This window comes from Bos taurus, chromosome 2 (genome assembly GCF_002263795.3).
Source record: "Bos taurus isolate L1 Dominette 01449 registration number 42190680 breed Hereford chromosome 2, ARS-UCD2.0, whole genome shotgun sequence".
NCBI classification, from domain to species: Eukaryota; Metazoa; Chordata; class Mammalia; order Artiodactyla; family Bovidae; genus Bos; species Bos taurus.
The window spans coordinates 110,668,929-110,694,937 of NC_037329.1; the positions used below are offsets into that span (position 1 = coordinate 110,668,929).

The window sequence follows — 26,009 nt, forward strand, 5'->3', positions numbered from 1 at the left end:
CATCCACCCCACAGCATGTTGTTGTTCAGTCACTCAGTTGTGTCTGACTGTTTGTGACCCCAGGGACTATAGCTTGCCAGGCTTCCCTGTCCTTTACCACCTCCCAGAGCTTGCTGAAACTCATGTCCATAGAGTTGGTGATGCCATCTAATCATCTTATCCTCTGTTGTCCCCTTCTCCTCCTGCCTTCAATCTTTCCCAGCATCAGGGTCTTTTTCAGTGAGTCAGTTCTTCACTTCAGGTGGGCAAAGTATTGGAGCTTTAGCATCAGTCCTTCCAATGAATATTCAGGATTGATTTCCTTTAGGATTGACTGGTTTGATGTCCAAGGGACTCTCAAGAGCCTTCTCCAACACCACAGTTCAAAAGCATCAATTCTTTGGCACTCAGCCTTTTTTATGGTCCAACTCTCACATCCATACATGACCACTGGAAAAACCATAGCTTTGACTGTATGGACCTTTGTCAGAAAAGTAACACCTGCTTTTTAACACACGGTCTAGGTTTGTCATTGCTTCTCTTCCAAGGAGCAAGCGTCTTTTAATTTCATGGTTGCAGTCCCTGTCTGCAGTGAAGTCTATTACTGTTTCTCTTTGTTTCCCCATCTAATTTGCATGAAGTGATGGGACCAGATGCTAGCATGTAGAATGACCTATCTCAGGAGCCCAGTGGTGCATCATTTAGCTCTCTGGTCTTATATAGAGTGACCTATCTCCGGTGCAACTATGACCATGGTCCACTGTTTAGAACATATTAATGTCCAAGCACCTTAAAATAATTGGACTTCTGCCTAAATCTCTACCTTTAACTCTCCCTGATCTGTTCTCTTCTCTGGAATCACAGAACTCTCTGCTGATGACCCCCATGTCCACCCCAGTTCCTGCCCTGCAGACACACCCACACTTGACTCTATCCCTCCTTCTACTGTTGCCCCCGCCACCAGCTTCAAGTCTCACCACACACATTGTCTCTAGAAAACCTTGAACCTGCATTGTCCACTTGCGTGCTCAGTTGTGTCTGATCCTGCGACCCCATGGACTGTAGCCCGCCAGACTCCTCTGTCCTTGGGATTCTCCAGGCAAGGATACTTCAGTGGGTTGCCATTTCCTCCTCCAGGGAATCTTCCCTACTGAGGGATCGAACCTGCGTCTCCTGCATTAGCAGGTGGATTCTTTACCACTGCGTCATTCTCTGCTAGATGGTTCTTTATTATTCCTTGAACTTGGCATGTAGTAGTAGCTCAATACATAATTGTTGAATAAAATAAGTAAAGATTCATAATTCTATGAAGAGGATTTCAGAGCTGTCCCTCTTGAGGGGACAGATGTAAAGAAGTAATTACAGTTCAGGGTACTAAAGATACATTAGAAAAATCTATAGAGTGCTAAGGAAGCATCCTAGAGATGTTTTTAAAATGAAATTGTTGGACTTCCCTGGTGGTAATCCACCTGCCAATGCATGGGACATGGGTTCGATCCCTGGTCTGGGAAGATCCCGTATGTTTCGAGGCAACTGAAGTTGTGTGCCACAACTACTAAGCCCTTGCTTTAGAGCCCGTGCTCTGCAACAAGCGAAGCTACCACAATGCGTGATCCGTGATCACTGCAACTAAAGGAAGCCTGTGCACAGCAATGAAGACCCAGCACAGCCAAAAATAGAAACAAAATTAATTTTTTAAAGTAGTTGTTCCCCATCCTGAGTCATTCTGCAGGGCCCTGATGGACAATCAGGACCCAAATTTAGTCAAGATATCAAGGCCTTTTCTGTATGCAAGTAGTAATTCTGTTTTATGTTTCTCAAATGCGAAGGGCTCTTTGAATCAGAAGCCAGATTTTCTTTGCCTTTTTAAAAAAGCCTCAGATTTCTTTCTCACCTTGTGATTGATGAGCAACAACTTTTAAATTTATTTAGTTGTTCATTTATTCACTTGAAAAACATCCAGCAAGATCAATTATGAAATACTCTGCTAAGTCCTAAGGATTAAGCAGTGAACAAGACAAACTCCATCCTACTCTCCTGGAGTTTACTTGTAGGCAAGACAGAGTAATAAGTCTAAACAGAAATTAAAGGTTGTACAATTATTGCTTACAGCATGATGAGGGTGAGAATAGAGACCTACTTTAGAAATGCTGTTCAAGAAGAAGCATTTGGTGGTAGTTTCACTTAAGTCTTAAAGTATGAGAAAGAGCCAGCCAGGTGAGGGCCCAGGGGAGAGGGCTCCAGGCTGAGACAGGTGGAGAGGGCACAGGTCCAAAACTGAGTCAGAACCAGATACTGTCCCAGACTCTGGGCCAAGCATCCCCTTGGGGGTGGGGATGGAGCTGATAAATCAAAATGTATAGTCTAAGTGCAGGCAGAGTAGAGTTCTGCGAAGAAAAATAAAAGCAGGTTATGCAGACTGGTGCCAGGCAGCTGTCTTAGGTCAAGTGGTCAGGAAAAACCTTCCCATGGAGGTGGCTTTTGGACACAGGGCTGATTTTACTTACAATTTACTCACATTGAATTGTTTATGGCAAATCTAGAATGTTCAAAATATATCAATAGTCTTTGTAACTAATTTCTGTATTCATTTGGAAACCAATATTCCCAACAAGTCTAAATGGTAAACAAGCCTTCTAAAAAGACAGCTGAATTTTAAGTGGAAAGACACCTTTGAGGTGGTCTTTTCTAACTTTAAAACCAAACTTTTCCTGTGATTCAAATCCTGTTCTTTAGTCCCTAAGTTGCTTCCTACTCTCTGTGACCTCGTGAACTGCAGCATGTCAGGCTTCCCTGTCTTTCAGCATCTCCCAGAGTTTGCTCACACTCATGTCCATTGAGTCAATGATGATATCTAACCATCTCATCCTCTGCCACCCCCTTCTCTTGCCCTCAATCTTTCCCAGCATCAGGGTCTTTTCCAGTGAGTCAGCTCTTTGCATCAGGTGGCCAAAGTATTAGAACTTCAGCTTTACATCCGTCTTTCCAATGAATATTCAGGGTTGATTTCCTTTAGGATTGACTAGTTTGATCTCCTTGCTTCCAAGGGACTCTCAAGAGTCTTCTCCAGCACCCCAGTTTAAAAGCATCAATTCTTCAGTGCTCAGCCTTCTTTATGGTCCAACTGTCACATCCATACATGACTACTGGAAAAACCATAGCTTTGACTATACGGATCTTTGTCAGCAAAGTGATATCTCTACTTTTTAATACTCTATCTAGGTTTGTAGCTTTTCTATAGCTTTTCTTCCAAGGCGCAAGTGCCTTTAAATGTCATGGCTGCAATCACTGTCCGCAGTGATTTTGGAGCTCAAGAAAATAAAGTCTGTCAGTGTTTCCACTTTCTCCCCATCTGTTTGACATGAAGTGATGGGACTGGATGCCATGATCTCTGTTTTTTGAGGGTTGAGTTTTAAGCTTGCTTTTCACTCTCTTCTTTCACTCTCATTAAGAGGCTCTTTAGATTCTCTTGACTCTCTAATATTAGAGTGGTATCATCTGAATATCTGAGGTTGTTTATTTCTGCCATCAATCTTGATTCCAGCTTGAGCTTCATCCAGCCCAGCATTTCACATAATATACTCGGCCTATAAGTTAAAAAATCAGGGTGACAATGTACAGCCTTGACATACTCCTTTCCCAATTTTGAACTAGTCTATTGTTCCATATTCAGTTCTGTTCCTTCTTGACCTGCATACAGGTTTCTCAGGAGACAGGTAAAGTGGTCTGGTATTCCCATTTCTTTAAGAATTTCCCACAGTTTGTCGTGATCCACACAGTCAAAGGCTTTGGTATAGTCAGTGAAGCAGATTTTTTTTTTTCTTTTGGAATTCCCTTGCTTTCTCTATGACCCCACAAATTTTGGCAACTTGATCTCTGGTTCCTCTTCATTTTTAAAATTCAGCATGTATATCTGGAAATTCTTTGTTCATGTACTTGAAGGATTTTTGAGTATTACCTTGCTAACATGTGAAATGACCGCAGTTGTACGGTAGTTTGAATATTCTTTGGCATTGTCTCTCTTTGGGATTGGAATGAAAACTGACCACCGACACCTCATCAAAGAGTTCTGTAAAAATTCTGGCATTGCTCATCATCCTAAGGACCCCAGCCTGACGGTGGAATGTAGAAATTGCAGAGGAAAGGACTCCAAGGGGAGAGCATGGATGTGCCTGTCAGCCTAGAAGGCTGAGGCTGGCCTTCTCAAGTCGAGCTTCTCTCATTACAAAGGGTCACAGGGAGGTTATAGCCCCAGTTACAGTCCTGTTGGGGAGGTACTGACTGTGTGATCAACAGCCCCTTTTACTAGCTAGAGTTAATCACTCACTGACCGGCTGGTAAATCAATGGTGCCCTGCTCTCTCCCCCTCCGCCTCTCCTGTGTCCATCCAGCCTCCTTCCTTCGCTCCCTGCAGTGAACAGGCGTCAGGAAGGGAGTTCTCTGGGATGCTTGTCTAGTCCTGCTCAAAGACTGGCTCTACAGGAGGACAGTCATCTAACTCCAGGGGAGGAGAACCCATTCTTCTCTGCCTGGGAGAAACCTTGTAATGAAGGCATCCTGCCAAGGATGAAGAGGAAGCAGCAAAAGGAGGGGGAGGCGTGGGGGGGATGGGAGAATGGAGGATGGATGGGGTGTGTTTAAAGGGACAGAGGAGGGGAAGACAGTCTTTTGGAGGAAAGACATTATTGCAGCCAAATGAAAAACTTGATTTTTGCAGATGATGGGCTAGAAAATGTCTACATGTCAAAGGCACTGTAATCTTAGTTCTTAGACTTTTCATTTCAGTAGGTGGTGAGTTACATTTTTGAGCTCTACAAGTTAATGTCAGTAAGTTTATTCCAGGCAGGCCCTGTCGTAGGACTTACTAGACCAGCAGCCTCTTGGCAGAGAGGCCGAGCAACCAGGCTGCTGGTGACCTGGACCAGAGCTGAGCGTGGTAACCTTGGGCCTGACTAGGTGTACGTCTGAACCTTGCTTGTCGGAAAGGTGTGACCAGCTAGTGGAATTAAATCTCAAGGTCAAGAGAACTGTTCATTCAGGCACTCTGACTGAGCAGTTTCAGCTGTGAGATGTGAGAGCCTTCACCTGAACTTTAGGGCCATAAAAAGAGACGATTCACAGGGTTTGTACATTTCCCAGGAGGAAGGTTAAATCTCAGACCAGGGCCTGTTACTTTCCCAAGTGAGATGTGAAGCTGGGGCTTCTGATGGCAGTGATGGGTGTGGAGGGGAGCCGTGCTGCCATCACAGTGTGGATCCTTACTTTTACCAGAATTTCCCTGATTTCCATTTGGATGGAAGAGAAGTGATAACCAGGAGAAGCTGGGGGCAGGACGATGAGGAATGTCAGGGACACTGATGAACATCTAGTGGATTGAGAGTGTTGTAGAGATAGTATATTCAGGTCTCTAGAGGTTATTATTTTTAATTAATTAATTTATTATTATTTTTTTGACTGCGCTGGGTCTTCGTTGCTACGCTCGGGTTTTCTCTAGTTTCGTCAAGGAGGGGCTCCTCTCTACTGGTGGTGCACAGGCTTCTCATTGCGGTGGCTTCTCTTGTGCTGCACAGCCCTAGGGCACACCAGCTTCAGTAGCTGTGGTACACAGGCTCAGTGGCTTTGTGGCACTGGGATCTTCCCAGACCAGGGATTGAACCTTTGTCACCTGCATTGCAAGGCAGATTCTTAACCACTGGACCACCAGGGAAGCCCAACACTTCATTTTTTTTTTTTTTTAATAAATTCTGTTTAAAAATATTTATTTAGCAGCACCTAGGTCTTCTAGCTGCATGACGCAAACTCTTAGTTGAGGCGTATAGGATGTAGCTCTTTGACCAGGGATAGAACCCAGGACCTCTGCACTGGGTAGTCCCTGGACCACCAGTGTAGTCACAGGTCTCTTGACTTTGGCTCAGTGGACTTTGGCACATGGAGTTGACAGCCACTCCCTCTTCCCAGTCATCATGTTGACAGTCATTCAAAATGAGTAGGAAATTGGCTTTGCCCAGTGTTGATAGCCCAGCTCGTGACGTCAGCCTGAGAATGGAAATAGGTGTTGTGTAAAGAAATATGAGAGTCCGCTTGGCTGTTCCCCTGGTGGGTTGAGTAGATGCATATCCAGGGCGCCTTCACCGAAAGCGGACATCATCTGCGTTGTCATAAGTGAATTTTCTTTCCTACATCCTGTGATTATGGCTCCCGTAATTTTGTTAGCCTGCATATTGAGTTTTTATTCTTATGCGTTTCCTTAGCTCTCCATTTCCTCCCCAGCCTCTTAACTGGTAATTTCGTTTGCTCATGGACTGCTGTATAACAGAGCATCTCATCATGAAATGGTGCTTCTCCTCCCCCCAACATGTGTGCAGATGTTTCTAGCACAAGGAAATGCAGCCAGCAATACCAGCCTTTAGAGACAAAGAACAGCTAGACTGGAGAATTTGGGGTGTGAAGGGGACCAAAGCCAGGCAAACAGTAGGTCTGACATTGCTTTCACAATGAAAAATGGTTTTACTTCCTTAGGGCTACAGCAAGCGTTGTGTATTAGCACCACAAATTCAGATTCCTTTCTGTGCAGTGCAGCTGACTGGTCACAAAGAAGGCAGGCCGCAGAGATGTGGTTGATGGTCATTCAGAACTTGGGTGGATACAGTTGTGTGACTTAACTCTGTGGAGTCTTTAAATCCCTTCAGATATAAATCTTTTTAATTTCTTCTGAGTGACCCACCCCCCACCCCCCAATCTTTCCTAAATTCTACAAGATTGTAAACTGGAGACAAAGGTGAAGTGAACTCTGACAGAACATGTAAGGAAAGCCTGTGATGGCCTGAAAAACTAGGTGTGGAATGTCAATGTTGTTGTTGTTTAGTTGCTAAGTTGTGTCTGACTCTTTTGAGATACCATGGACTGTAGCCAGCCAGGCCCCTCTGTCCATGGGATTTCCCAGGCAGGAATATTGGAATGGGTTGTCATTTCCTTTTCCTGGGGATCTTCCCAACCCAGGAATCGAACCCATGTCTCCTACATTGGCAAGCGGGTTCTTTATCGCTGAACCACCAGGGAAATCCAGAACGTCAGTGACCATTAGCCTAATGTTGGGTTCATGGTTCATCAGGTCATTGTGATGGGTGCTCCAACCTCACACCAGGTCCAGAGACTCTTGTACACAGATGCTTCAATAGAAAGACAAGCGAGTGCAGCGCGGTCACATTTTCTGTTGTCTCAGGGTAATTCAAGCCTAGACATTCTCTAGGGCAAGATGTGTTTCAGGGTATAATAAGCTAGAATCTCATTTTAATGTTACCTATGCTGGGGAAGATTGAAGGCAAAAGAAGAAGGGGCCAGCAGAGGATGAGATGGTTAGGTAGCATCACTGGGAGATAGTAAAGGGCAGGGGAGCCTGGCATACCGTAGTCCATGGGATCGTAAAGAGTCAGACACAACTTCATGACTGAATGGCAACATGCTTTTTCCAACAGAATATTTTTTTTCCAGAAAATATGAGACAGATTACAAAAACCCAGATAGTATAGTCTACAGAGCTGTTTTTATTTTGTCATGGGTTTAGGTTTTTAATGATGGTGGAGGTGGAAAGGGCAGGTTTAGAAAAAATGTTTTGTTTTTATGACCAGCGTTTTTAAGACAAATGCTGTCTCAGTCTTTATGGGGAAACACAAGTTTACTTGGGTAACATTAGAATGACCCAAGCTTTAGAAAAGGTCTGGGCAGCTGTTCTTTATGCCACACTCATAATTTCCCTTTGGTGAGGCACAAATAGGTTCATTCATAGAACATGGGTGATAAAATGGGGGCACATTTGTAAAATATGGATGAAACAGGGTTATTGGTCTAGAATTGCTCGATTAGGCTTTTTGTTTTTTTTTTAAATCACCAGGAATCAGGATATGCACATGAAAATGTCTTGGGAAAATTATCAGGTTATAAATTTAATTTCCAGGTTATAAATTTATTATTTAAATTTCACCTACCAGTTCAGTTCAGTTCAGTTCAGTCGCTCAGTTGTGTCCGACTCTTTGTGACCCCATGAATCGCAGCATGCCAGGCCTCCTGTCCATCACCAACTCCCAGAGTTCACTCAGACTCACGTCCATCGAGTCAGTGATGCCATCCAGCCATCTCATCCTCTGTCTTCCCCTTCTCCTCCTGCCCCCAATCCCTCCCAGCTTCAGAGTCTTTTCCAGTGAGTCAACTCTTTGCGTGAGGTGGCCAGAGTACTGGAGTTTCAGCTTTAGCATCATTCCTTCCAAAGAAATCTCAGGGCTGAATTTCTTCAGAATGGACTGGTTGGATCTCCTTGCAGTCCAAGGGACTCTCAAGAGTCTTCTCCAACACCACAGTTCAAAAGCATCAATTCTTCAGCACTCAGCCTTCTTCACAGTCCAACTCTCCCATCCATACATGACCACAGGAAAAACCATAGCCTTGACTAGACGGACCTTTGCTGACAAAGTAATGTCTCTGCTTTTGAATATGCTATCTAGGTTGGTCATAACTTTCCTTCCAAGGAGTAAGCGTCTTTTAATTTCATGGCTGCAGTCACCATCTGCAGTGATTTTGGAGCCCAAAAACATAAAGTCTGACACTATTTCCACTGTTTCCCCATCTATTTCCCATGAAGTGATGGGACCGGATGCCATGATCTGCATTTTCTGAATGTGAGCTTTAAGCCAGCTTTTCATCATCTTTTACATCTATGCAGAAAAATAAGAGAGCGACTTCCCAGGAAGGGTCCTTTGAAGGTGGAGCATATTACTTTCCTGAATTACTGCCAAAGCATAGCTCAAATTTGCTTTACAACATGCATCACACATAGGCTGCTGTTAGCACTGTTGGTTTTTAACATCTAAATGGGTCCCAAGCTGATGTATGTATAAGCAAGAGAAGACTTAGAGGGACCAGCAGCTCATTGTTAATGCATGTGTGGAAAAGCTCTAGCTTGCTGTTGTTAAAGATGGGAGTGTGGGGAGAATGATAGCTCATTGTGGAAGCTAATATTAGAAATGGTTAGTATTAAAAATGGTACCACTACTGACAAAGGATTTACTCTGTGTAAGTTCTGTCTTTTGAGACGTCTTCAATTAGAGTTGAGTTGCTTTTACAAACATGGATAGAAGGGAGTAAAGAGTTGAAGTGCCCTGTCTTCTTTTGAAGCTTGATATGAAATGATATATAACTGACTTATTTCTGGTTGAAGAAAATGTGCCCATTCAAGGGATAGTGCTCATAGCATCCTTTTGCCCTCATCACCTGCTCTGGGACATTCTGCCTTGGGGCAACCTATGGAAATTTTGAAATTTTACGACTCTGGTAAAAAGATATCTGTTCAGACTACATATCCCATTTAAAAAAAAAAAGTGAAAAAATAGACAAGAGAAAGGATGAGAATCAAGAGCATAGTTGATTCATGAGGGATGGTCAGGAGGTCCTTCTATTATAGCAAAAGCTATGTAGTAAAATGATACTGAATCATACATTTTATTAAATATATATGAAATATTTTAAATGTACTATAAGCATACTGAAATAATATAAATAATAGGACTGAAATGATATAAACAGGAGAAGGCTGGTTGTGAATTGTGGTTTCATTGTAAGTGTTAGGAGCACAGATTTATATTGGTTCACTTGCCTTCAATACTCAGGTCTGTCCACCTTCAAGAGAGATGTGAGGCCAACTTTTGAGGGGCTTTTCCTCTGGAAGATGGCAGAGGGCTTACTCCCTAGCTGTTGCAAATCAGTGTGTAAATTACAGACCACCAGTGTTTTTTCTTGTTTAATTTTGGGGGGATTTTGGTGACCATATTGTGTTATAATGTCAGTGATTATGATGTCCATTTTATGTCCCCATGGGTTTTATGTCCTCATCTGTGCCCCAGCTGTGCACAGTGTAGATTTTATTGTTGGTACCCATGATGTACAACAAAGGAAGACTCTTAAGTCCCCTACTTTTCACCAGTCCTGGATGATACCTGTATAGAAAGGATGGAAGATTCTCAGGATATTGGGGGTAGAATTGGGGCAGGGATTCTGCAGTGGCTGAGGGGCTCTCTCTATCTCATGCCTTTGCCAGGGAGGATAGACCAGGATTCAGATTCCTTCGAGTCCACATGAACCATAAAACCCCACACACAGTTGCTTTGGCCCGATTCATGGTCATAAGAAAAAATGCTTGATGATGTGGTTGTTGAGGACGATACCCACCCCAAGCATCCAGTGTGTCATAGTAGTTGCCCCGGAGGCAACCAGCTGACCCTGCATGGGGCCCAGGATGCTTTTCTGGGGCCCTGGACTCTTGCTTCATTGACTTCCTTTCTTTGTTGTGTTTTAATTTATTATTTATTTATTTGGGTGTATTGGGTCTTTGTTGCTGTGAGTGGTTTTCTCTAGTTTCAGCATGTGGGCTTTGCACTGCAGTGGCTTCTCTTGTTGGAGACCACAGGCTCTAGGGTGCTCGGACTGCAGTAGTTGCAGCATGCAGGCTCAGTAGTAGAGCATGGGCTTAGTTGCATGTGGGATCTTTCTGGACCAGGGAAGAAACCTGTGTCTCCTGCATGGGCAGAAGAATTCTTAGCCACTGGACCTTCACTGACTTCTTGATGTTATTGTACTTGGCAATACATCTCCAGTGAAAAAGTGAAAGTGTCAGTCACTTGTGTCTGACTCTTTACAACCCCATGGGTTGTAGCCAACCAGGATCCTCTGTCTGTGGAATTCTCCAGGCAAGAATATGGGATTGGGTTGCCATTTCCTACTCCAGGGGATCTTCCCAACCCAGGGATCGAACCCAGGTCTCCCGCATTGCAGGCAGATTCTTTACCTACTGAGCCACCAGGGAAGCTCACACATCTCCAGATAGCAAGTCAAATCCAGAACAAATTGAATCTTCCAGATCCAGAACAAATCAAATCTTCCAGAAGCCTGTCACCCCAAGAGCCTAGTTCATGAAATGAGTTTTTTTTTTTTTTTCATTTTTCCTTTAAATATATACATCTTGGTTTTAGTGTGTATCTGTAAAATATAACAATCAGATCATGTTTTCTTGAGTGTTTCACTGAAAAGGAGTGAGCCAGTTTGAAGACCAACATTAAAGTGATAATAAAATTAGTGGTCCCTGGATATAGCAGAATCTAGAAAATGGTTTATGAGTGACTGTCATTTAAAAAACCCTCATAGAGCCAGGCAGAGTGAATGGGAGCATGGAGGAGACCTCCAAACCCAGCTTTGTAGGAGGGACAGAAAAAGTGTTCCATTGGCAGTTGAGGTATGTTCCAGTTAATACCGTGCTGACTTGGGGACTTCCCTAGCAGTTCAGTGGGTAAGACTCTGCACTTCCTGTGCAGCAGCCCCAGTTACACCCTTGGCTGGGGAACTAAGATCCCACATGCCTGGTGCAGTGTAGGCCCCGCCACCCAAAAAACAACCCCAAAAAACTATGTTGACTTGATCTTGAAAGTATTACAAAGCTGGTATTTTAGGCTGTTCTTACTTCATAAAGACCAAGGATGCTGCTAGTTGGTGGAGTAGATTGGCAGAGGGTTTAGATGTAGGGCTGTTGGCTCAAATTGCTTGGGGGAATTTCTTTGGGGTGATTTTCCTAAATTTGGGGGAGGGGTTCTAATTTGTGAAGAAATCCTGTTAGCAGGTTTTACTGTTTTTGATGCAGGTAAGAGCAGTATTCTTGGGCTTCCCTTGTGGCTTAGCTGGTAAAGAATCTGCCTGCAATGCGGGAGACCTGGGTTTGATCCCTGGGTTGGGAAGATCCCCCGGAGAAGGAAAAGTCTACCCACTCCAGTTTTCTGGCCCAGAGAACTCCGTGGACTCTATACTCCATGGGGTCGCAAAGAGTCGGATATGACTGAGTGACTTTGACTCACTCACTCAAGAGCAGAAAGAATCTCAGATGAGTAGTCATCAGTCAAGGCTGAAGACAGACTTCTCTTCAGCTTGAAAAATCTGAGACTCTGTTTAATTGAAATTTGTACTGAAATGCCTTTTTGTGTATGTATGTGGCTGTTGCCTAGACTGGTTGGCTGGGTTACCCACAGAGATGCGTGGCAGCGTGCTTGGAGATGAAAATAGTTTGTGGGATTTTTTTCTTTCTTTCTTTTTTTTTTAGTTTGTGGTTTTAATCAGATGAGAAAGTTGAGCATGGCATGCAGCTAACGTCTGTTGCATTTTTGCTTTCAGTGGTCTATAAAGTAAAGGTTTTGATCTTTTTGTATTATTTTGCAGTTTGCTTTTTTTCCCCTCTGGTCAGCAGGACTGACAATTGACATACTTAGAAATGTGAAGGAAGAGTCTAATAATGAGGAGTCTTCTCTGCAGTACGTACATTTTTATTGGAAGCAAGCCTTATTGGTTTTTGCATGAAAACTCAAATGACGCACAAGGCACCGACTGCAATTCTAACCCCAGTGGATCCGCCATCCACAGTTTGCCCTGTAAGCTACATGCATTTGCTTATAAATACATTTTTTAAATTATAAATAGGATCAAAATATACTCTTGCTGCCTTTCACTGTTTTCATTTAACAGTATATCTCACAATGTTTTTTTAATATTTATGTAATTTAACCAGTGTCCTGTCATGAACATTGAATTGTTTCCAGGTTTTGTGGTTAGTTGGCTCTCTGAAGGAAGATGGGCTTATGCGTGTTTTAGCTTTTGTGCACTCCACATTTCCTAAGACTGAAGACACCCATTCCCTCAATGGGTGCCATTTGGGATGTGACATCTGTCCAGTGGTGAGTAAAGGACACTGGTCCCAGACTTCTGCTGGACTGGTCATTGTTGGAGTGGTGTGGATAAGTATTTGGCAACTGTCTCATGAGATGTGAAGTCTAAGACTCTTAGCCCCCAGGGCAGTCAGGCAGCCTCTAGTGAGTGTTCCATGGATCTAATGGGTTAGGATCATAGAATTTGGGTTCTTTAAAAAAATAGGTATCTGGTTTCAGTAATAACTGTCATGCCAGATTTAAGAGGGTGGGATGAAAAGACCTTAGGATTTTGAATCAGCAAAATTCAAACTCAGCTTCTCTACTCATTGTATTATCTTTAGGGGGTCAGTCACCTTCTTTAAGCATTTCCTGTTTTACAATTTCCTCATCTGTAAAATAGGAATGGTATGAATATTAAAACAAATTATGTCAGTGAAAATACACTTTAAAAATCACTGTACTAATCTATTTCTGCTTTATTGACTATGCCAAAGCCTTTAACTGTGTGGATCACAATAAACTGTGGAAAATTTTTGAAGAGATGTGAATACCAGACCACCTGACCTGCCTCTTGAGAAACCTATATGCAGATCAGGAAGCAACAGTTAGAACTGGACATGGAACAACAGACTGGTTCCAAATAGGAAAAGGAGTATGTCAAGGCTGTATATTGTCACCCTGCTTATTTAACTTCTATGCAGAATACATCATGAGAAATGCAGGGCTGGAAGAAGCACAAGCTGGAATCAAGATTGCCGGGAGAAATATCAATAACCTCAGATATGCAGATGCTGCTGCTGCTAAGTCGATTCAGTCATGTCTGATTCTGTGTGACCTCAAAGACGGCAGCCCACCAGACTCCCCTGTCCCTGGGATTCTCCAGGCAAGAACACTGGAGTGGGTTGCTATTTCCTTCTCCAATGCATAGAAGTGAAAAATGAAAGTGAAGTCACTCAGTCATGTCTGACTCTTAGCAACCCCATGGACTGCAGCCCACCAGGCTCCTCCGTCCATGGGATTTTCCAGGCAAGAGTACTGGAGTGGGGTGCCATTGCCTTCTCTGAGATATGCAGATGATACAACCCTTATGGCAGAAAGTGAAGAACTAAAAAGCCTCTTGATGAAAGTGAAAGAGGAGAGTGAAAAGTTGGCTTAAAGCTCAATATTCAGAAAACGAAGATCATGGCATCCGGTCCCATCACTTCATGGCAAATAGATGGGGAAACAGTGGAAACAGTGTCTGACTTTATTTTTTTGGGCTCCAAAATCACTGCAGATGGTGACTACAGCCATGAAATTAAAAGACGCTTACTCCTTGGAAGGAAAGTTATGACCAACCTAGACAGCATATTCAAAAGCAGAGACATTACTTTGCCAACAAAGGTTCGTCTAGTCAAGGCTATGGTTTTTCCAGTAGTCATGTATGGATGTGAGAGTTGGACTGTGAAGAAAGCTGAGCGCCGAAGAATTGATGCTTTTGAACTGTGGTGTTGGAGAAGACTCTTGAGAGTCCCTTGGACTGCAAGGAGATCCAACCAGTCCATTCTGAAGGAGATGAGCCCTGGGATTTCTTTGGAAGGAATGATGCTAAAGCTGAAACTCCAGTAATTTGGCCACCTCGTGGGAAGAGTTGACTCACTGGAAAAGACTCTGATGCTGGGAGGGATTGGGGGCAGGAGGAGAAAGGGACAACAGAGGATGAGATGGCTGGATGGCATCACTGACTCGATGGACATGAGTCTGAGTGAACTCTGGGAGTTGGTGATGGACAGGGAGGCCTGGCATGCTGCGATTCATGGGGTTGCAGAGAGTTGGACATGACTGAGCGACTGAACTGAACTGAACTGAATACTAATTATTATTTAACCCAAGTCATCCTTAATAAGGAAAAGAAGCCTCAATTGTTTTAAAGTAACTTTCTTAAAGACATGCATACATACATGACTTAATTACTTATCTTTGTACTTTTAGTGTTTGTCTTCACAAATTTCAGAAGCAGATCTGAGCTTGAAAAATTGGAGTGTTAGAAAAAACAGGAAAGTGTTGTCACTTAATTGTTTTATTTTTCTTACCTGCCATTTGTGCTTTCTTTATTATATCTTAATTTTTATAGGACGTGGGCTATGTCAAGACCAGTTTGCTGATCGCCTTCTGTGATTTATGGTGTTCGCTCTGTAATTTCATTGTTTCGGTGCTTCAGGCGCGGAATGAAATTTTATTAGTTTGAAGTTGTAATTGCGTGTCCCAGTGATTCACCATCACCCCATCCACCCCACCCAACCCCCCACAGACACAGAAACCCACGTGACACACACTATAGAAGGGCTTTGAATTTTAAAAAGTAAATAAAAATAAGGCCACAAGCAGGAGAGGACATTCACCAGTGGAAAACAACTTTTTACACTGAATGGTAAGCGGTAGTCTCTCGAATGTTCCTCCATCACCATAACAAAGAACTGCTTTTAATCCACTCCCTGAAGCCAAATAGAAGACCACGGAGCAGCAATGTGTTTTCCTGGGGGATAAAAGACCACCAAGTAAACAAAAGCTGTGCAGGCTACTGCAGTCACTCTCTCTCTCTCTCTCTTTTTTTTTTGGTAAAACTATTGATCTAAAAAGCCTCCAGAGCTTAAAATTACTCTTAAAATGAATCCCATTCTCATGGGTTTGAGTAGGGAGGACTTTCAGCTTCCTGTGACATGGGCGGTCACCGCCTCAGTGCCCTGTAGAACTGGGGTTTAGGGGCAGAGCTGGGCAGGACTTTTGAAGAAAATAGCAGTAGCAGCCATAGCTGCTTCCATTGAATCGGTATTTGAAGGCATTGCCAATAACATTTTGAAACGAAAGTCTTCAGGGCCACACAGGAGAGGTATTTCAGAATCCGTCTTGATATCTAGTTTCTCTGTTTTTCATTGTGATACAGTTCACATACCATAATATTAACCTTTCTAAAGAAAATAATTCGATGGCTTTACTATATTCACAGAGTTGTGCAACCATCACCACCATCAACCTCCACGATATTTTCATCTCCTTAAAAACAAGCCCCATATATTCACTAGCACTCACTCCCCATTCCACCCGCCAAACAGCCCCTACCCCCCAGATAACCACTAATCAGATAACCACTAATCTCTATGGATTTGCCTATTCTGAACATTTCATGTAAATGGAATCATACCATATTTGTCATTTTAGTCTGACTTCTTTCATTTAGCACACGGTTTTCAAAGGTCATCCTTGCTGTAGCATGTATCAGTACCTCATTGTTTTTCAAGGTCAAATAATACTTCATTGTACAGATGTACCCTGTTTTTTTAATCCATTCATCAGTTGATGGACATTCGGTTTAAACTTTTAATTTGGGGGCTATTGTGAAGGATAATGCTAAGAATGCTGCTGCTGCTAAGTCATTTCAGTCGTGTCCGACTCTGTGCAACCCCATAGACAGCAGCCCACCAGACTCCCCTGTCCCTGGGATTCTCCAGGCAAGAACACTGGAGTGGGTTGCCATCTCCTTCTCCAATGCATGAAAGTGAAAAGTGAAAGTGAAGTCACTCAGTTGTGTCCGACTCTTAGCGACCCCACGGACTGCAGCCTATCAGGCTCCCCCGTCCATGGGATTTTCCAGGCAAGAGTACTGGAGTGGGGTGCCATTGCCTTCTAATATTCATGTACAAATTTCGGTGAGGACACGCATTTTCAGGGTTCTTGAATATGTACCTGTTGCAGAAACCAGTACTCAAACACCACGCTCGGAGAGCTGGAGAAGTCAGGCTTATTATGCCGGCAGGCCCAGAGGAGTTAACACTCCAAGCACTGAACCCCGAACAAAGGGATTACAGAGTTTTTATAGACAGACTGTAGTGGGCAACACTAGCTGTTAATAGGCTGGTTTAAACTAAGGAGTTTCATGTCTGCGGGAACAGCAGTCAAGATGGGGAGAGGATGACCCGACTGAAGTGACTTAGCAGCAGCAGCATTCTTAGCATTATCCTTCACAGTAGCCCCCAAATTAATCATTTTTGCAGGGTTATTAAATGCAACCTCATTTAATCAGGTCTGCAGGGGCTGGGCAATTGCAAAGAGCAGTACAAGGGTAAGTGAGATAAACTCCACTTCCTAGTAGTGCAAGTCCCCACTTTCTGAGACTACATGACCTGCGTGATCTAGACTTTGCAGGGGGCAGGCTGAGTTACAGAGGCAGAAGGAGGAGGAGGTTGATGTAAAATTTTAACTTTTCCTCTTCATCCCTAGGAGTGGGATGGTTGGGTGTCTCGTCTTTCTTTATCCAATTTATCATGTTAGTAACCTGAGGAGATGGAGAAGGCAATGGCACCCCACTCCAGTACTCTTGCCTGGAAAATCCCATGGACGGAGGAGCCTGGTAGGGCTGCAGTCCATGGGGTCGCTAAAGTCGGACACAACTGAGTGACTTCACTTTCACTTTTCACTTTCATGCATTGGAGAAGGAAATGGCAACCCACTCCAGTGTTCTTGCCTGGAGAATGCCAGGGACGGGGGAGCCTGGTGGGCTGCCGTCTCTGGGGTCGCACAGAGTCGGACACGACTGAAGCGATTTAGCAGCAGCAGCAGCAACCTGAGGAGAAGAGGACTGAGCTTAATTTGGACAGATTAAGAAATGGGATGATTAGAGAAGCTGTGGTCTTTGGGCTACATCTCATTGTTCTCTAGGATGAGGAAATGAATTCCTGACTTTTTAAAAATAAATCTATGGGTGGACCATAAACCCTAGTGACTCACAATGTTTCTGCCCCATAAGACCTGAGTAGCATCTTGCGTGTGTGTGTGTGTGTATGTATGCGCTCAGTGATGTCCGACTCTTTCAGACCCTATGCACTGTAGCCTGCCAGGCTCCTCTGTCCATGGTATTCTCCAGGTAAGAATACTGGAGTGGGTTGCCATGCCCTCCTCCAGGGGATCTTCCCAACCCAGAGATCAAAAACCCGAGTCTCTTGCATCTCTGCATTGGTAGGCGAATTTTTTTTTTTTTTTTTTAAACCACTGCACCACCTGGAACAGCTTACATGCCTCTTAGCTAATTGCTTGCACTATGATTCCCCCGTGGTGATGTGGACTATGGGTGAAGCCAGAGGGAAGAGAGATGTTAGGAGTTTAAAAATGTGTGGTTTTGAGGGGCGTTGGAGGTATAATTTGAAAAGAGCTTCTCTGTGTTCCTTCCACCCTGCAGAGGAATCAGCTGTATTATAACAGTGAAGCCCTCACACCACGGGGAGTGGGAGATGGATTCTTGGGGAGGGGGATTCTTTGGGAGGAGGAAGACATAGAGGGGTGGGCAGCGAGCAATCCCAGAGCATAAAAAAATCAACGTGTGGCTGTTCTTTAAAATCCTGTGGGGCTTTACTGGTCTTGTTATTTCAAGACTCTTCTGTTTCCTAAACTATCTAGGTTTTTATTTATCCTGGCTTGAAGACCAAAGTTCTGTTCATCAGAGCTGTGTTAGACATGGAAATGTTGTCATTTTGGATTGTATTGGCTTGGCCAAAAATTTGTTCAGGTTTTCTGTTACATCTTGTGAAAAAACCCAAACAAACTTACTGGCCAACGCAGTAAAAAGCAGGAAGGGCCACCACACTAAGAGAAAAAGCGCTGTTTTTTTCCGCTCGCCCCAAAGAGCCCCAGACGTCAATGATGATCCTAGGTTGGAAGTTCTTCCACCTTCTGAAGATACACTGCATTTGGGCAGAATTCGCGCCTTCTGTGTGCTTGGGGACAGCAGTAGGTGATCAAGAGAAATGGATTTTCTTTCCATAGTCTACAGTAATTAGGGGAGAAATAAGCAAGTAGGCTAATTTCTCATCATGAAACACCACGGGGCCCTAGACCCATCAACGCCAGGCAGGGGACCAGCCAGGTGGCAGAGGCTAACAAGCTGTAATTGCTTCCTGTCTCGCCTCCCCATGGATTTTTGCTTTTACACTTAGGCCTTGGAGGCCTCAGCCCAAAGGAGCGTGATGGATGACGGAACTTAATTTAGTTCCTTTAGGTAGAAGGGCCTTTCAACAATGCAGAGCAAAGTCCTTCACGGAAGGCACGCCGTAATGAGTTAATCATTGTACTCCTTCCCTGAGAACTAAACGGAGAAACAGCTCTCTTCTGCCACAGTATTCTTTTTAATAGACTTTACTTTTAGAGTGGTTTTTAGGTTCACAGCAAAATTGAGCAGGAAGTATAGAGTATTCGTAAATAGCCCCTTTACCCACACATGCATATCCTCTGCCAGAATGGACATTTGTTACAACCAGGGATCCCACACTGGTATCCCAAGTCCTTAGTTTACATTAGGGTTCACTCTTGGTGTTGTGCATTTTATGGGTTGGACGAATGTATAATGATGTGTGTTCACCCTTTGAGTATCATACAGAATAGTTTCAATGCCCTAAAAATTCCCTGTGCTCCACTTACCCATGTCCCCAACCCTCGACAATCACTGGTCTTTTTACCATCTCTGTAGTTTGCTTTTATCAAAACATCACATAGATGAAATCATACAGTACGGAGCCTTTCCACACTGGCTTCCTTTCACTTGGTAATGTGTTTAAAAGCCTTCCATGTCTTTTCATGGCTTGAAAGCTGCTTCTTTCAAGTGCTGTAAAGACACTGTCTGTGACCCAGGAAGCAGGTCCTTACCAGTTACTACTTCTGCCAGTGCCTTGATCTTGGAACTTCATCCTCCAGAACTGAGAGAAATGAATTCCTGTTTGTAAGCCACCCCGTCAGTGGTTGGTCGTTGCAGCAGCCCAAGCTGGCTAAGACAACAACAACTTTTTATGATGTGATTGACATGCAATAAACTGTACATACTTGGTTTTATTGGGTGTACTTCACATACTATTCAATTCATTTAAGTGTATGATTCAGTAAGTTTTAGTGTATTCACGAAGTTTGTGTGTGTATTAGTCTCTCAGTCATGTCTCTGCGACCCCATGGACTGTAGCCCACCAGGCTCCTTTGTCTATAGGATTCTCGAGGCAAGAATACCGGAGTGGGCTGCCATTTCCTTCTCCAGGGGATCTTCCATCCCAGGGATTGAATGTGGGTCTTTTGCACTGCAGGTAGATTCTTTACTGTCTGAGCCACCAAAGTGAAAGAAAGTGAAAGTGAAGTTGTTCAGTCGTGTCTGACCCCATGGGCTTTGTGACCCCATGGACGGTAGCCTACCAGGCTTCTCAGTCCATGGGATTTTCCAGGCAAGAGTACTGGAGTGGGTTGCCATTCCCTTTCTTCAGGGGATCTTCCCGACCCAGGGATTGAACCCGGGTCTCCTGCATTGTAGGCAGACACTTTACCCTCTGAGCCACCAGGGAAGCCCCTATTCATGAAGTGTGCACATATTTGAAATGTACCATGTGGCACATTTTGTTATGTGTACATACCCCTAAAATCATCATAATTTAGATACTTGTCACTGAGAAATTTCAAGCCCATTTGTTATTTATTTCCCTCCTGGCAACTGTTGATCTCCTTTCTATCCTGTAAAGTCATTTCCATTTTTAAGAATTATATATATAGGGACTTCCTGGAGGTCCAGTGGTTAAGATGCTGTGCTTCCACTGCAGAGGTCATGGGTTCAATTCCCTGGTCTGGAGACTGAGAATCCCCCGTGCTAAAAAATAAAAGGGGAAGCAGGAAGAATTTTATATGAACAAAATCATATAGTGTGTACTGTTGTTTTGTTTTTGATCTGACTTCTTCATTCAGCAGAATTACTTTAAGATTCATCTGTGCTGTAGCTTGACTTCTATAGTTCATTTTTTTTGTTGTTGCTGAGAAGTATTCAATTGTATGGGCTTCTATGGTGGCTCAGTGGTAAAGAATCCAGTGCAGGAGATGTGGGTTTGATCCCTGGGTTGAGAAGATCCCCTGGAGGAAGAAATGGCAACCCACTCCAGTATTCTTGCTTGGAGAATCCTATGGACAGAGGATCCTGGTGGGCTACAGTCCATGGGAATCTCAAAAGAGTCAGACACAACTTAGTGACTAAATAACAACAATTCAATTGCATGATCATTCCACAATGGAAATTGGGTTGTTTGCGATTTAGAGCTGTTAAAGAAGCTGCCATCAACATCCATGGACAAATCTTTGTATGACTTATGCTTTCACTCCTTGTGGGTAAATACCTAGGATTGGCGTGGCTGGGTCCTATAGCAATCATTTGTTTTAGCTTTTTAAAAAACTGCCGAACTGTTTTTCCATAGTGGTTGTATCATTTTGCACCTTCTTCTGTGCTGTATGGAAGTTCCAGGCTCCCCCTCCTCCGCAACATCTCGTATGGTCAGTTCCTTTAGTCTCAGCCCTTGTAATACACGGTGTGTTTCACAGTTTAAACTCCACTGGGAACTTCCCTGATGCTCCAGTGGCTAAGACTTCATGCTCCCAATGCAGGGTGCCTGGGTTCAGCCTCGGTCAGGGAACTGGATCCCGCAGGCTGCGACTGAGGACCCTGGTGCAGCCAAATAAATAAAAATAAATATTACAAAAAATGCCACTGGTCCTAACTACCTAGGAGCTCCACCCAACATCACTTTTTTAAGTCTTTGCTCATCCTATTCTTGCCACCTGGATGCTTCTCTGTCTATCCCTCACCTTAGTTAAACAGTCTTCCTTTTAACATTCAGCCCCAGGACTCCTGGTTCCCCCAGGTTGCACCAAAGTCTACTTCTACATGTATATATATATACCCATAGAATTCTGTGGATGATTTTTTTTTCAAAGCATATTTGCATTATGGTGAGATCCTCTGTGTGATGGTTTTCCCCCCTCAAGGATGGGGCCCCAATACAGGCCTGGGTACCTCATTGATTTTCTGTAATGAATGAAAAGGCAGAGACAGGGTTGGTCATCCTGAGAGTGGTGCTTTTTCCCTACAACTTGAAAAACATCACCTCATTTGCTCTTATTCAAAGAGCACTGCCATTACAATAATTGCTATTTGTAATTTATTGATCAGAAACAATTGTGTTGCTAAGAGAATACTTTTAAATAAAATGAACAATTGCCCGCATTCTTAAAAACAACCTTCGGACAGAGAAGGCAAAAGATAAATGAAATCAAAGAAGCTCATGAACTTCAAGGAAATTAAATTTTGTCTGAATGAGGGTCATCTTGTCTGTCTTCACTCTTAGAATTTTAATGTTTCCTCTCTGAGGATTCTAAGTATTTTTGAGTGAACTAGAGTTAGTCATTATGCCTGTAATATTTTATTGATATTGATTAGCGACAAAGGGACAGGATTGAGAAATATATTCAAACATCTTTGGAGAAATTCTTAGTAGTCAATAGTATCTGCAAGTTTTTCAACTCCCCAGAAAATAGTCTAATGCAGGTATCGGGCCCACAGGAGGAAGGCAGAAACATAGAAGAGTTAGCTGGTTTCCAAGACAGTCGTTTCTGGTAAGAAAGGGATGTTAAAGGGGTTAAGTTTCAAAGTCTGATTAGAAATCGCAGCTACGGAATTTGGAGTGATCGTCACTGAGGCTTTAAAGCCTGTGGATTTGGCCTGCTGTGCACAGGCAGTGGTTCTTGATTTTTAACCCAGAGCAAAGTGGCAGCCAAGCAAAAAAAAGAAAACATATGCAGCGCCTTCTGGAGGATACTGAGTGCACTGGAGCAATGCTCAGAATTCAACAGCAAGATGAGTTAAAAGAAAGCACCAGAACATGGGAAACTCTAAAGCAATCTGGCTGAGTAACCCAAAGTATTTTGAAATACTCTTTCATGGGTTTTGTTCCAAAGCAAAGTAATTCCAGCCATCATGAGCTAAATAAAGCTCTAGTAAGATCAATACAGTCATGGTAAGATGAGGAGGTTTATAATTAAAGCCCATGAGAAAGTGCAAGACTACAGTGAAAAGCCATGCTCAAATTCTCATGTGCACAGCAACCACCCAGGAGCCTTGTGAAAATGAGGGTTCTAATCCCCCAGGTACAGGTGGGAGCCTGTACAACAGCCCTCAGGGGGTGTGGATGCTCTCTGTCCTCAGGCTGCACTTGGAGTTGCATATGCAGAAACTTAAGTAAGCAGGTTGCTCTTCTCTTTCGGAACAGATTTTGAAACTTGTGATGTGAAGCTCTCTGGCATAGTAACTGAGTCTGTTCTTAACAGTCCTATGTGTCTTGGGAGGGTATGGAAATCGATTCTGATTTTTACGTTGTGCTTTAAGGGAGAAAGAGAAATGGATTTTTTACATTAAGGGCATTGTGGGAAAAAAGAAAAATCAATTGAAAAAAATTCCAGACTGAATTGTGTTTGTTTTAGGGTTGAAAGTAGTCCCACCATTTATTGTATGATGCTCTCGATTACTGGATAACATTAAATTGTATCCAGTATCTTGCCTACATATATCAGAAATAAAAGTGGTACTCAAAAAATTTTAAGCTAAAAGTTCCATAAGAACAGTCACTTTTCTGGTTAAAACTTGAAAATAAAGACTGTCTGATTTGAATGTTAGGTTTCAATCCAATAAGTCTTTACCACTTACTAACTATATGCGATGATTTATACCTTACCCTCTGTAAAATGGGTCTGCATTCTACAGTTGTTTTTGGATTGAGTTAGTATCTGTAAAGCTCTTAGACCAGTGCTAGGCTATCTAAATGTTTGTTAACTATATGACCAAAGTAAGATGTGTTAGTGTCACGTCTTGGTTGCCCAGTGACCCTCTGGAATCCAGAAGGCCTGTTTCTCTTTTCAAACAATGAAAACATCATCCTACAAGACTTCCCCAACGAGCAACTGGATCAGAGAGAAAGGTGATTTCAGCCAAACAACAGGAAACCTCGAAATAAATTCACAGAATCCAGGAGTTTATTATTTCGCTTGTTTGGTTAGACTTACTTCCATCCTTTGGTTTTGCAGCTGGTGATGTATATTGGCCAGGTAACCAAAGAGATCTTGAAGTGGCCCCGCCCCTTCTCCCCTCCTGTCGTGAAACTCGAGAAGAGAGTGATGGCTGAATATGGGATGCCGTCCACCCACGCCATGGCAGCCACGGCCATCTCCTTCACCCTCCTTATCTCTACCATGGACAGGTACCAGGTGAGACAGTGACTCTTCTTCTTCACCGTTTAACACCAGAGGGAGCAAGGAGGGGTTTTGCTTCAGGACTTCAGGGCAAAGAGGGGTTTTTCTTCAGGGGTCTTGCCTTTTTTTTTTTTCTGAAGGACAATGAAACTTATGAAGTAAAGATGGGGGAACACTTATTGAACAGTGATGATTTCTTTATTAATGAAGTGACCATATGATTTAGTGTCCAAAGCAGGTTATGCCCAAGAGTGAAAGTGGACACCATTGATAATAAGAGTAAAACAAGCATCACCAGGCTGTGCGGTCTACCCCTTCTGGAAGCATTTTCACCCTGAGCTACTTGACCAGATGGCTCTTAAGTCGCTGCCTGCATCCTCTGTTTACAAGAGATACGAGGGGCTGATGATCCTAGTAGATGACTCTCCAGGGTGGAGATGATTTCACCAAATCCTCAAGCTCGATATCCCAGGGCCCAGGGTGAAATAGAATCTGGGCTCAAATTAGCTCCCAAAGATGCATCTGCCCTTTCTTGGGGCTCAACTATTAGAAATAATCAGTCCACATTTTCTAGAAAGCTTGTCTAAATGACAGGAGATTAATAAGTGTTGAAAATAGAATTTCACTTATTATCTGCTTAAATGCCAGTTGTAGCAAGACCTTTTCAAAGTTATATACTATTGGGAATTTCATGGTGGTCCAGTGGTTAAAACCTTGGTGCCTAGGTGCAATCCCTGATCGGGGAACTAAGATCCCAGAAGCCACCCAGCACGGCTGAAAAATACATAAAAGTTATATTACTACTTTAATGGAGATTTATTTTTCCTATCTGAGAACTTTTGCTCTATTTTGGTGCTTAATTTCAGAAATTGTATCTTTTGCCTGTTGGAAAATTTAGATTTTGCTAACACTAGCAGTCTCCTGTGTAAATGGCAGCATTGCTTCTCCTGCCCTCTTTACACCAAAAACCCAGAGGCATTCCATGTTTCAGGTTGTAGATAACACGGGAGGCTTGTTTTGGGTTTGAGAGAGAACAAGATTAGTGTCAGGTCCTGACCCACCTGGTTTTCTATTTGGGCACCTGGGATTAGACCTCAGTCTCCTAAATGGGAAAGGGACAGGTATAGGATTATATCTGACTGTGTGTTCAGTCATGTCTGACTCTTGTGACCCCATGGACTGTGGCCCACCAGGCTCCTCTGTCCATGGGATTCTGCAGGCAAGAATACTGGAGTGGGTTGCCATTTCCTACTCCAGGGATGTTCCTGACCCAGGGATGGAAGCTGTATCTCTTGCGTCTCTTACATTGGCAGGCGAATTCTTTACCACTGTTCCACTGGGAAGCCCCCATACCACTCTTGATCTTAGCCAACTTAAACATCATGCCAGGATTTAAAAAAAAAAAAAAAATGTCTTAGCTCCCCAATACTGTTGGAGTTTATTGGATACAGACTTCTGAGCTATGTTGTACTGCCCCCATGCCATCTGTCCCAGAAGGACATAGTGCTCCCATCACTGGCCCCATCACTGGGAGCTGTCAGCATCCAGAGAAGCCTGTGAACTTGCTTCTCTTAGGAAAAAAGCAACAAGTGGGGCTGACTGCAGGAAAGCAACAACAGTCATTTTTATGCTTATTTCAAGGCCACCTGGATCTTCTTAAAAACTTCTTTACAGCTCATATGATGAAACAATTTTCTTAAGGCCTGAGTTGTTATGGACTTCTTTTTCTATTTGATTTTTAATGATAAATATATTTAGCTAGTTTGGTTGTTTATTCGTGAATAGCCCTAAAAATGGGTTTATTTCTTTAAATACGTATTTAGGCTAATACCCAACCTCTAAATTGTGACTGCATTAGCTTATTCCATTTTTAACACTTTTTCAATTAAAATCAGAGACGCAGTTAATGATAAATCTTCAGAAAAGCGGTACAACCCTATATCACTGTACTCAGATGTTACATTGGAAAGCACATGTTGACTTGGACTCAGAAGATGTGGTTCCTCGTTCAGACTGTGTCACTGCTGACTGTGTTACTGAGGTCAAGTCACTGCACCTCTCTGAGCCTTGGCTTCTGTTGGGAGGATCAAATGGGATTGATGGGCAACCATCTTTGTGCAAAAGTTCAGGACTAATGCAACTTATTATCAAGGTTAAGGGTTTCCTCATTTGTAGACTGGGGCTAACGATAGACTGTACTTCATAAGGTGTGTGAAGAGTGACCGTAAA

General features: G+C 43.2%; 1 protein-coding gene across 1 annotated transcript in view; it reads left to right on the forward strand.

Annotated features, from left to right (window-relative positions):
* The window catches only part of SGPP2 (sphingosine-1-phosphate phosphatase 2), a 147,776-nt gene that overhangs the window by 79,205 nt on the left and 42,562 nt on the right, over positions 1 to 26,009 (forward strand). Inside the window, exon 3 of the mRNA XM_003585772.6 lies at positions 23,616 to 23,795. Within this exon, the coding sequence (XP_003585820.1) occupies positions 23,616 to 23,795 (180 nt within the window). The remainder of the gene's footprint in view (positions 1 to 23,615; positions 23,796 to 26,009) is intronic.